The sequence below is a fragment of the Octopus bimaculoides genome, chromosome 2, assembly GCF_046866305.1.
Source record: "Octopus bimaculoides isolate indiv1 chromosome 2, ASM4686630v1, whole genome shotgun sequence".
In the NCBI taxonomy this organism is placed as follows: domain Eukaryota; kingdom Metazoa; phylum Mollusca; class Cephalopoda; order Octopoda; family Octopodidae; genus Octopus; species Octopus bimaculoides.
The window spans coordinates 105,343,890-105,357,270 of record NC_142929.1 but is presented as its reverse complement, the minus strand read 5'-3'; the positions used below and the strand labels follow the sequence as shown (position 1 = coordinate 105,357,270).

Sequence of the window (13,381 nt, the reverse complement as noted above, 5' to 3'; positions counted from 1 at the left end):
TATCAGCTTATATTACATTTATTATCAAATACCAGTTGGGTGTTTTTGATTTTCAGTACTTTAGAATAAAGGCATGAGGAAGAATTTAGTTAATTAATTTATCTTCATTTTCCATATTTTAGTATGATGACTACCAAGGAAGAATTTAAGAAGTCTATTATTACAAGGAAGCATTCTGTATCCTCATTTGATGATTTTCAAGTCAAAACTATATCTGAATACTTACTTGCAATAAAAGCGGTAATTAATTTGTTTCTTTACTTCACAATTAGTTTTGATCTACACCCTTCAAAATATTTACTTTGAAAAACCTTTATGTTGTAACATGCTTTCTTTTGATGATGATGATGATGATGATGATGATGATGATTATGATGACGACAATGATGGTGATGGCAACAATGACGACAGGGATGACAATGGTAATAGTAGTGGTGGTGACACAATTAGTTACTGACAAAAGCCAAATTGATAGATAAATACCTACCATGCATTTATGTAAATATAAATATAGACATTTCGCATTTTGTTAATGTGTTCCAAATAACATTTCACAGACTTAAGATATAAAACATCACAATGAAAATCAGTGTTGCTTATAATTTCAATAGAATATCTGTAGAGATAACCTTAACAAGTAATGTAAAGTGCACTGCTAATGTAGTATTGACTTATAAAAACATTTAACATATTTTATAGTATATTATGGTGGAGGTGCAATGGCCCAGTGGTTAGGGCAGTGGACTCGCGGTCATAGGATCGCAGTTTCGATTCTCAGACCGGGCGTTGTGAGTGTTTATTGAGCGAAAACACCTAAAAGCTCCACAAGGCTCTGGCAGTGGATGGTGGCGAACCCTGCTGTACTCTTTCACCACAACTTTCTCTCACTCTTCCTGTTTCTGTTGTGCTTGTAATTCAAAGGGTCAGCCTTGTCACACTGTCACGCTGAATATCCCCGAGAACTACGTTAAGGGTACACGTGTCTGTGGAGTGCTCAGCCACTTGCACATTAATTTCACGAGCAGGCTGTTCCATTGATCGGATCAACTGGAACCCTCGATGTCGTAAGCGACGGAGTGCCAACAACAACAACAGTATATTATGGTTGTGTAACAAAATACTGCATACCAACATGTCATTAAGAGTTTTAATTTAACTATTCAAGAAGCTGACATTTCTCACAAAGTATCTATATTTAATGAGATACACCAAATAATCCTTCTACTCTAGGCACAAGGCCCAAAATTTTTAGAGAGAGAGTCAATGAATTAGATCGATCCCAGTACGAAACTGGTATTTAATTTATTGACTCCGAAAGGATGAAAGGCAAAGGCGACCTTGGTGGAATTTGAACTTGCCACTTCAGATACACCAAATAATGTATTAATTCTGATGCTGTTGAAGAAGAGGTCATGCCTTGCAGGTTATGGATATACATTCTTACCTGAAATAAAGTATGTATATCGTATGAATGAAAAGTTAGTATTAAGGAAGCTATCTAACCTGATAAAATAGGTCATTGTGCCTATATAAACAACTATTAGGTTGTGTATAATTATTGCAACTTTTTTCAATAAATTTTATTGAACAAAAACATCATTAAATGATTATTCCGGAGCATATTCACCACCTACTTCAATTACTGCTTCCCATTTGCTTGGCAGCCAGTTGGAATAATCATTTAAAGATATTTTTTGTTAAATTTTGTTATTGTTTTTGTTGAATAAAATTTCTTGAAAAAAAAACCCACAATAATTATGCACCAACCTAATAGTCATTGATTGGCTGAAGTTTCCCAAATATGACGACTTTGATATGGAGTAGCTTCTGAAGTGCAAGGTTTTGTCAAAAACATTAAGAGTAAACCATGTTCTACGTGACGCATTCAACCAGTGTCTGAGGTTCCAAACTGTTTAGTTAAAAAAAATTAATTTAAATATCTTGGCTCCTGTGCAGGTGACACGTAAAATACATCATTTCGAGCGTGGCCTTTACCAGTAAGACATCTGAGCGAGATCATTGCCAGTGCCGATGGACTGGCTCTTGTGCAGGTGGCACATAAAACAGTAATGAGTACTGTTTGATGGTACACACTATACTTTCACAATTCTCTGCTGGAAGTTGTTCTCTGGCACTGAAACATTTTACAACTATCACAGGTATGATAATTAAGGAATTATGAGACATGAGTTACAGTAGAATTGTGTTGGGCACATAAATTGCCATGTTGTGCAATATATAGCCTAAAAACAACTGCTACATAACTTATGGAATACACTATCTCTGCCTGGGTCCTTTATCTCTTTTCCAAAAACTATGATAAATTATAAAATTTCAAAGCAAAAAGTATATAAAATTAAACGCCATTTGAATGTATGAGTGAGGGTGAGGTAGGGGCATTTTATATACAGTCTGCTCTAATGAATACATAAAAGATGTTGTGGAATCTCTGGCAGACTGACAGGAAACTAGAACTTTAGATGCATCAAATATGCAGAGCTATTTAGCAGCAGAATTGCCCTTGAAACGAAGTACATAGACTAATTAAATGGCTCGTTAGAGATAGTAAATAGTTTCTGTTACCTTGGTGATCAAATTAGTATTGAAGCTTGAGTAAGAAAGAGTTGGGAAACGTTCAAAAAAAGTTAGGAGAGTTAGGAATAAAATCTGTTTGTTAACAGGTTTTTCTATTCAAAAGCAGACTGTATAAATCTTGTGTAAGTAGTATATATATATATATATATATATATATATATATATATATATATATATATAAAATCTTAAATGTACAAAGAGTATGATATAGTATGAATAATGAAACATGGTCACTTGATTGTAGAGCTCCAGAGGCTGGAGAAAAATTAACTAAATATGAACTGTTGAATTGTACTGTTAATTTGTATGAAAGGCAGAGCAACTCAGAAAATTTGTAAAGTAAAATAAGTTTGTATGCTGAAAGCTAAACATAGATGTTTGGATAGTGGACAAAAGGGTAGATGAGGTATCTGATATTTAATCTTTATCTTAAAGTAAAGAAATTTTTCAACTGAAAACGTAGAAAAACTTTTTTCTCTTATAAAGTACAGGTGTGGCTATGAGGGTAAGAAGCTTACTTCCAAGTCATGTGGTTTAAACTTCACTGCCCTTCTCTGACAAAACTCAGCATGTCAAAAAACAAGAAACTGAGATACTTGCGAAAGATTGAAAAAAAATTATCCCAATTTTTTCACCTTACTGTGTATCATAGGTTGTACAATGACAAGTTGAACATTTTTTGTGATCATGTATGAGACATGTTCCAAGGAATTCAAACACTCACTCTCCAACAAAACACAGTAGGCTGACTCACTGTGTTTTATCAGAGGATGGCAGTTCACTCCCAATTTGTAGCACCTTAGGCAAGTGTCTTCTACTACATTCCAGGACAGACCAAAACCTTGTGAGTTGATTTGGTATATAGAAACTGAAAGAAGACTTTTTATATATGCGTGTGTTTTATATATATATATATGTGTGTGTGTTTATGTGTGTTATATATATATATATATGTGTGTGTGTGTGTCTTTGTACATGTATGTTTGCCTCTCCTTGTCTTGACATCACATAATAGTTATAAACGAGTGCCACTGTCCTTCATTTCCAAGATTCTGTAAAAGCTTGCTTGACCACTGAGAAATTATTACCTTACTTGGAAAGAGGCGACAGAAAAGACATATAGCCATAGGAATTCTGCTTCAATAAACTCCATCTGACCCATGCAAGCATGGAAAAGTGGACATTAACATCATCATCATCATTTAACGTTTGTTGTCCATGCTGGCATGGGTTAGATGGTTTGACCAGGGCTAACCAGTATGATTTGGCAAGGTTCCCATCGCTGGATGCCCTTCCTAACACCAGCCACTCTGAGAGTGTAATGGGTGCTTTTATGTCCCACCAGCACAGGTGCCAATTGTGTGACACCAGTATCTGTCATGACTACAATTTCACTTGGCTTGATGGGTCTTCTACTCAAGCATGGCAGGTTGCTGAAGGTCTCAGTCATTTGTTACTGCTTCCATGAGGCCCTATGCTTGAAAGGCACTTTTTACATGCTACTGGCACAGGTGCTAGTTACACGACACCAGCACAGGTGCTAGTTATGTGACATAGCATTGGCCCAATGCTCTAAAGGTGCATTTTATATGCCACCAGTATGGGTGCCAGTTATGTGGCATTGGCATTGGCATCAGTCACAACTACGATTTCACTTGGCTTGACAGGTCTTCTCAAGCACAGCATATTGCTAAAGGTCTACGTATGTGTGTCCTTGTCTCGTCATCATGTGATGGTTGAAAATGAGTGTTGCTCATTTACAATTTTACATGAAAAACATGCTTTACCATGGGTAAATATAATCTTGCTGGAGACAAGTGAGGATTGGCAACAGGAAGAGCATCCAACTGTAGAAAATCTTTCTTAGCAAATTCCATCAGGCCCATGCAAGCATGGAAAAGTAGATATTAAAATGGTGATGATGTTAATGAAGAATCAGTCCCAAAACAACAGATTCCTCTTTTCTTCTTTAGCAAACTTTACCAAAACTCATGAATTTCTCCATCAGTTTCATACATGTCATATGTTGAGGTGATTTCTAACATCATATAAAAGGTCTTGCCCAAAATGCCAGTAATCTCTTCTCACAGTGTACACACACACACACACACACACACACACACACACACACACACAAACGTGCACGCACGCACACATACACATGTGCACACACACACATGTTCATACACACATGCACACACACGTGAGCACATGCACACATGAGCACATGCATACATGCACACAACACACACACACACTTTATATTAATTTTATTTACTATGCTGAATTACTATGTGTAGTCTATTTTATTATTTTCTAGCTTACTCTTCTCTTCCGCATATATACATAATAACTGCAATTTGATTTTAAGTAATGTCATTGCTTGATTGTTCTCTTAGACATGAGCAGCACAGATATGTATCTTTTCAGTCCAGCTAAAACCTAAACACTTTTGCACATATATGGCAATGATTGACACCTCTTGCAACAAGTGTTCAGACAGCTTACCATCCAAGCAAACACATGCCTTCATTCCATCATGGAATTTTTCATTGGTTGTTTTACCTTTCTTGGCTATGGCCAGCTATAGTATGCAAGACATAACAGAGATGTTAAAAAATCAAGCTTTCTATTCTTTTCCATCTTTCTTCACTCAGATTTTTAACACTTCTCACAACTTGTCTTGCTTTTTCTCTAACTTATGATTTTTTTAGACGGTGAATGACTTGAGGGAAGAAATAGTGAATGAGAAGCGCAGCACTGAATCATTTGTCATAGACTCTATTAATACACAGGTGCAAATATTGTAAGTATAAGCAACAATGATTTTGCTGTGATTAAGTTTTTCACACCCACATGTACACATGTATGTATGTATGAATGTATGTATATATGTATGTATATCCAATATACATAAATTACAGTATGTGTGTGTATATTGACTAATACATACATTTCCATAATTCTCAACCGATTTTCACCAAACTTTACACACACATTACTTATATTCCAAGGATGATCATGCACTATAACATTTTGCCCAGAGCTTCTGTGTAAATGGACAAAGTGGGAAAAACGGTGGTTTACACAGGTTTTTCTCTAATTCATTGTATGTGCATAGTTTTTTTTTTTTGTATGTAGGGTCTTTCATACTTTTTTAATCTATATGGTCATATATTGGCATTAGAGAATATTGTTTTAGTGGTTTTCACATTTTTTTTATTTATTATTTATTTATATGTTGAAATTGTGCATTATTACTTGGTTAGAGAATATTATAAAGGTGAAAGGATTTTGTCTATTTATTTATTTCGACTGTCCACCTGTGACAGTGATTAAATTGACTAGGAACAAAGTACATGATGAATATCCAATACCAAACAATCTTAATCTCCATATTTGAACTGCATTAAACTTTAGCAAGCTTACCTTTATCTATTCTGAGTTACTTGAAAGGTGATGCTCCCTTCCCCGTCTTCTATTTGTTGATACTTTTGCTTACCTACCAATGCATTGTTTCACTTTAAGGATGCTTATTTACCCATCCATTATGATATTTTGAACACAACATCTTTTCACTGTGAACTGCTAAAGACTCAAAGCTGTATTCATGAACTGAAATCAAACTCTTCATGTTTTCATTTTTCATTAACTGAAGTCAATTTCAGAGTGGTCGTACACTGTAAGCATGTAGTAAATACATTTCTTTAACTGTGCTTTTTCAAGTAGGTATTATACTGCCATCTTTGAATGTACCAATCATTCTTCTCTCCAAAAAAATAGCTCCCTTTGCTGTTGAATAAAATAAACTTCCCCAGTATGAGGGGAAGTTTCAACATCTTCCTTCAATTTCTTTACACTATTTATGTGGCTATTTCTGACAAGAAATTTCACTTTCATATAAAACAACTATATTTTGTAGTCATTATCCATAATCTATTCCCAAAACACTTCAGTAGCTCTACTTTGCATCACTTGCAAACTTATATGTTCCATGATCATTAAAGTGCAATGACCTCCACAATAACCAGCCTTCAGTTTGGTTTTCTGTTCTTAGGTTAATCGGTAACCTAGATTGCCATGCTACTCATAAACCTTCTTGGTAGTTCATTTATTTGGTGAAAAAAAATACCACCAAAGCAACTTAAACCGTCCAAAGGATGGGTGCATTTGCTAGTATGTATATATGTGTGTATGTATATATTCATCATCATCATAAACATCATCATTTAACATTTGTTTTCCATGCTGGCATGGGCTGGATGGTTTGATGGGAGCTGGCAAGCCAGAGAGCCAGGCTCCAATTGTCTGTTTTGACATGGTTTCTATGGCTGGATGCCCTTCCTAATGCCAACCGCTTTACAAAGTGTACTGGGTGCTTTTCATGTGGCACCAGCACAGATGCTTTTTACGTGACACCAGCACCAGCAGGGTCACCAAGTAGTTTCCAAGACAATGACCTCTCAGCTGAAAGACAGAGTGGAGCTGAGAGAAATGGTTGTGTGTCAGGCAAAAGATTAGAGTATGATAAAGAGACAGAGATAGCCATCATGCTATAGGGGAAGATATTTGGCTGTTTCAGTAGAGCAAGGAAGGAGAGGAAGGTGGGACAGAGTTAGAGAGAAAGATAGAGAGGCATTCAGAGTGAGAGAGAGAGAGAGACCTTACCAACAGGGAACAATGGGGTGGGGAGTATAAATAGTAGAGGAAATAGGATATGTTCCATAAGGTGTGTGAGGGAATGTGTTCTGAAATAGTAAGTGGTGGCTGGAGGAACTGAAGTGGTTAAGAGATGGGATATAGTAGATATATGAAACCATAGAGAGTGTGCAAATAAGCATGTAAAAGAGAGTAGAATGGCCTGCAGCAGGTGGTGGGAGTGGTGGGAAGATGGGTTGTAGGGGAGTTTTGACAGAGGACTGATTGTGTATGAATGTGTGTGCATGTGTTTGTTCGTGTGTGTGTGTGTGTGTGTGTGTGTGTGTGTGTGTGCATGAGGGGAAGTGGGAGCATGGCAATAAAAGACATTCTTATATATATATATAGATGGCCATGATTTTACTTAGCTTGATATGTCTTCTCAAGCACAGCAAATCATCAGAAGTCTTGGTCCCTTATTATCTCCTCTGTCAGGCTCACAATCTGTAGCTCATTTCCCACTACTTTATCCCAGGTCTTCCTGGGTCTACCCTTTCCACAAGTTGCTTCCACAGTTCGAGATCAGTACTTGTTTATGCAGTTGTTCTAATCCATATGCATTACATGACCGTACCAGTGCAGTCTTATTTCTTACACACTACATCTGATGCCTTTTATACCCAATTTTTTTCTTAAATCATTTACACTGTTGTAGATCCACACTGACATTACCCATCCAGTAGAGAAAGCAGGCTTCATTTCTTTCATTTCTTTCAAGCTTTTCTGTAGTCACAGCCCATGTTTCACTGCTACATAGCATTACTGTTTGTATGCAGGCATCATACAATCTGGAAAAGATGCCCTTTGTTATCAACAAAGGTAGAAGCTCTCTGAACTTTTCCCAGTCCATTCTTATTCAAGCAACTACAGATTAAGAGTATCTTCTTCCACTGCTAACTTGCTCCCCTAGGTAATGGAAGCTATCAATTACTTCTAAGGATCACCTTGGACATTTAAAGTCTATTTTTTGTACATTCTTAATGTTTATTGTACCTGCACATCTACCACACACAAAGACTGCTTTCTCTGTTAACCTTCTTATGACATCGCTGCATCTCTTATGTGTCCATAGCTTGCATTAGGTACACCAACATCTTTTCTATATTTCAAGCAGGGCCATCTCTCTGAATGGTTAGTGATTTGTCTGTTTTCTGATCCTTGGTGAGCTTGTATCTCTACACTAAATTCATTGCTATACTCATTGCTGACTTTTGCCTTACAGACAGCATCCCTGTACATAGCCTGGGCAGCTCTCACTAACCACTTATCTATCCTTAGTTTCTGTATTGACTACCAGATGAGAGAGCAAGGGAGCTGATAAAGGCTTTCTCCATGTAGACAAATGACAAATACAGAGGTTTAATTTTGGCTAAATACTTCTCCTGCAGCTACCTTACCAGAAAGATAGTATCAGTAATGCTTCTCCCTGGCACAAAACCAAACTGCATCTGTTAACTCTCTTCCTAATTAGTTGAGCTATGACCATCTCTGTAACTTTCATGACCAGGTCCAACAATTTGATACCTCTATAATTATTTCTTGACTGTAATGCTGCTACACCAGTTGTTGGGTATAACTCCCTCGTGGACAACCTAATTAACTATACTGGTGATGAGGTTATATGCCACACTGTCAAGTATTTTAAGTATCTCAGCAGTGATTCCTGATAGGCAAAACCCTAATTCAATGATGAAGACATGTGGAAGGTAAGCTTTGTGGACACCTGCTGCAAGAGGTGCCCATCATTGCCACATCTAGGAATTGAAAAGCCTCATCCATGCTGCTCATGTTTAAGAGAACAGTCAAATGATGGCATTGCTCATAATCTTGTTGCATCCATTGTCGTCGTCGTTGTTGTTTAACGTCCGCTTTCCATGCTAGCATCGGTTGGACGGTTTGACTGAGGGCTGGCAAGATAGAAGACTGCACCAGGCTCCAATCTGATCTGACAATGTTTCTACAGCTGGATGCCCTTCCTAATGCCAACCACTCTGAGAGTGTCGTGGGTGCTTTTTATGTGCCACTGGCACGGGGGCCAGTCAGGCGGTACTGGCATTGGCCACACTTGAATGGTGCTTTTTATGTGCCACTGGCACGGGGGCCAGTCAGGCGGTACTGGCATTGGCCACACTTGAATGGTGCTTTTTATGTGCCACTGGCACGGGAGCCAGTCAGGCGGTACTGGCATTGGCCACACTTGAATGGTGCTTTTTTCATGTCATCAGCATGGGACCAGTCAGCTGGCACTGGCATCGACCACACTCGAATGGTGCTTTTTACATGTCTCCGAAGAATATGTAATAATTTTTTGTAATTTAAATTATTTATATTTATACATTGGCACATTATCTTTTACTTGTTTCATTCCAATCATTGAACTGCAACCATACTAGGGCACCATCTTGAACAGTTTAGTCAAAAACATTGGCTGTAGTACTTAATTTTTTGTTAAGGTTCATCCCCATTGCTCACTAAGGAGCATAGGACCAGTTTCCCGGTTCTTCAGGTGTATATATTCCTCCCTGGGCAGGACGCTGGTTCCTTAAGATGTATGTATATATATCATCATCATCATCGTCGTCATCGTTTAACGTCCGCTTTCCATGCTAGCATGGGTTGGACGATTTGACTGAGGACTGGTGAAACCAGATGGTTACACCAGGCTCCAATCTGATTTGGCAGAGATTCTACAGCTGGATGCCCTTGGGTGCTTTTACGTGCCACCGGCACGAAGGCCAGTCAGGCTGTACTGGCAACGGCCACGCTCTAAATGGTGTATTTTATGTGCCACCCGCACAAGAGCCAGTCCAGGGGCACTGGCAACGATCTTGCTCGAAAGTCCTTAAACATGCCACGGGCACAAGTGCCAGAAAGGCGACGCTGGGCACAGGTGCCATCACAATTTCGCTTTCGCTTGCCCCAACAAGTCTTCGCAAGCTGAGTTATATATTAATTACAATGATAAAACTATGCCTGAAGACATTGTGATCTTGGCCTCCATTTATTGATTGTTCAGAGAAGTTACTAATATTTACATATGCTGCTTTCATTGGGTGATATAGTTTGGCTGCTATGAGAAACAGATTAAAAGTCTATGTTTATACAGTGAAACTTTGTTATTGTTATCAGTTGTTAATCAATAAATAGCTGATTGATTTGCTTTTTTCTTAAAATTTTTTTACTTTTGCAACAGGTATAAAAAATATCAAGAATTTGTTGAAGAAACTGAAGAAAAATATCAGCAAGTACAGTAACAAATTTATGAATCTGGTGTGTATTTTTGTGTGTGTGTGTGTATGTGTGTGTGTGTGTGTGTGTGTGTGTGTGTGTGTGGGGGTGGAAAGAAGTAAGTGAATGATTAATAATGATAATGGAAAGTAATCAGAGGGAGATTAAAATCTGTGAAAGTATTGAGAAATGTGGTGAAGAAAACAAACTTGAAGGTGACAGGCCAAAAATATGAGATGATGCAGGACCAAAATGAGTGGATATGCTCTTCTGCCAACCTGAACAAACCTTTGTCAGTAAAAAAAAAAGTATAATTGCAATAATAGTTTTTCATACATACCAACATCTTTCTAATTTTGAGTACTAAAATTTTTCAAATTTCATGCTTTTATGGTCTTTCCATTTTCTCACACCCACCCAAATCTTTTCCTATTTCACTTAGACACCAAATGATCTTTCCAATTTCAAGTACATATCAACATCTTTGTCCAGTTTCATTTATACACCTATGATCTTCCCAATTTCACATACATACCAACTTTTTTTTCCAGTTTCTCTTACACACTTTTTATGTTTCCACAATAAGATATCAAAATCTTCCTCACAATTTTCTAAAATTAGGTACATATAAACATTTCCCTAATTACCCATATGTTGTAACTCATTACATTAATAAACTGTCTGGAAATGACTTGTGAACAGAGGTCTTTATTAGTTAAAGTGGGACACTTGGCAGTTATGATTGATTCTGTGTATGAGTTCTGATGATAAAGATAAGAATAATGATGATAATATTCTATACTGTTTTTACTTTCACTGAATGTTTCTCATCACTTCTTTTCTCTATTCATCTGTCTAGAAATTAAAGAATATTCGATTATCCTGTCGACAACAAATGCAAGATGCTCTAATAATGTTGAAAGCAGATTTTGAGGTAAAGAACTTAGCTTTAAGACCAAATATTATGTCAGTCAGAGATATATTTAAAAATTTTTTTTTTTGTTTAAAAAAAATTACACAAGATAATTAAATGAATAAAGGCAATCAGACACACTCAAATGCTCACAGCACAGACACATGTACACACACACGTGTGCATGCACACACACACACACACACACACACACACACACACACACACACACACACACACACACACACACACACACACATGCAAATATAATTATAAAATCATACTGAGTCAGATCAAAATTTCCACAACTCTGATCCTTTTCAGCAACACCTCTGCCCATGGACAATTCAGGTGAGCAGAAAAGAAAGAGCTCACTTCTTTGTTCTAATTTAAATACAGTTTCATGTAGCAACTAAAAGTAATATTCATAAATAGCTGCATGTTCCATATAATCAGAACTCATCTCTTCATAACGGAAATATAACTCATTCAAATGATCCAGTCTGCTATTTGCTTCATGAACAACTGTAAAAATCATGGAAGTAGGATGAGCTTTACCTTGGATGTTTCATTTGCCACCCCTTTATGTATCTTATCTATTTTTTGTTGATTCTTTCTTCTGTTGTTTTTTCCACTGTCTCAGTTAATTTGTCATCCCTGTTTTTCATTCATTTTCTCCTCCATAGCATAAAACAATTAGGTAGGATTACTGGATGGAGTTCTTTGAGTATGCAGTTGTTTGCTTCTTGATGTTTGGATTTAGGGAACTAAGGACCAAGAAAAAAACTTTCTTGCCATCCACTAACCTGCAACTGGTGGTAATTTTGAAATAGAAGCTTTCAGAATTTGTAATTGTTCTTGGCTCTACTGCTCTCCTTTTCTTCACCTAATTTTTACAAGGAAAAAAAAATCCTTCAAATGGTCTTTATTAACACACATGTAGCAGCTAAATCTGCCTTGCACCACCAATTTAATGGCCTTTACCTCTGCATTCTCAAGAGGTCACATCACCAATACAGTACTATAGTATTCCAGTGCCATTGGATCTCCATTAATAGCCACCCTACCACATGTTGCACTGGTTACCTCAGCACTAGCTATCACATATACATGCTTTGTTACAAAGGTGAGGGAACAAAACAGCTAATGAAACACGGAACATGTCAGGACCATCTCCTTTAATTTTCTGTTATGAAAATAAAAAGATATATTCACATCTGTCTGAAGTTTCTCAGGAAAAGGCTTAAAAACTGTAGTTTGTCATTTTAAATTTATCTTAGGTTCCCTAATGTATGCTGTATTTTACACAAATCTTTATCAATGCATGCATACAAACATGCCTACATACATGCATAAATGCATATATGCATACATTCATACATGTCGTTGCACTGAAAACAAAAATGAGTGTTCGCTAATTTTAGCAAATGCACTTTATTTTTTATGTATTCTTATTTACAGAGAGAAAGAGACAAACACAGAATTAAAGACATCGATAAGAAAGAGAAGCTGTTCTTGTTAAAAAGGGTTAAACATTTAGAACAGTGTATGGGTGAATACGAAACCATGTTGGATGGATGTAGCATGCCAATAGTCATTGAGTCAAAGGTAAAACATACAATGACAAGGATAAGAAAAATAACTCCTTTTGTTTTCATTCATTTATTTTGCTGTTTCTTCTGTGTGAGTTAAGTGATGCAGACTATGTCTTTTGTCGTACATCTAATATTATCATAGTTCTTTAGGTGGTGGTGGTGGGGGGGGCAACAAGCCAAAGAAGAGATACAGACAGAAATACAAATAGAGGAGAGAGCTTACGAGATTGGGAAAGTGAGAGAGAGAGAGAGAAAGAGAGAACGAGAGAGAAATGTGTTGGATTACTATACTAGATGAAAGAGAGAGAGGTTTTAAAATGGGAAGGTGAGAAATAGAGAGGCGGTGCATGTG

At 37.0% G+C, this 13,381-nt stretch overlaps 1 protein-coding gene across 17 annotated transcripts in view; it reads left to right on the top strand.

Annotated features, from left to right (window-relative positions):
- The window catches only part of LOC106884052 (uncharacterized), a 177,652-nt gene that overhangs the window by 15,064 nt on the left and 149,207 nt on the right, over positions 1–13,381 (top strand). For 16 of the 17 annotated variants that reach the window (XM_089347361.1, XM_089347362.1, XM_089347364.1 and 13 more), the window contains 5 exons: positions 123–240; positions 5,310–5,401; positions 10,487–10,538; positions 11,381–11,455; positions 12,896–13,042. In XM_089347361.1, coding sequence (XP_089203487.1) covers positions 124–240; positions 5,310–5,401; positions 10,487–10,538; positions 11,381–11,455; positions 12,896–13,042 — 483 coding nt within the window. In that variant the 5' untranslated portion in view covers position 123. Of the gene's footprint in view, positions 1–122; positions 241–5,309; positions 5,402–10,486; positions 10,564–11,380; positions 11,456–12,895; positions 13,043–13,381 lie in introns of those variants that run through there. The other variant, XM_089347376.1, reaches the window with a different exon arrangement.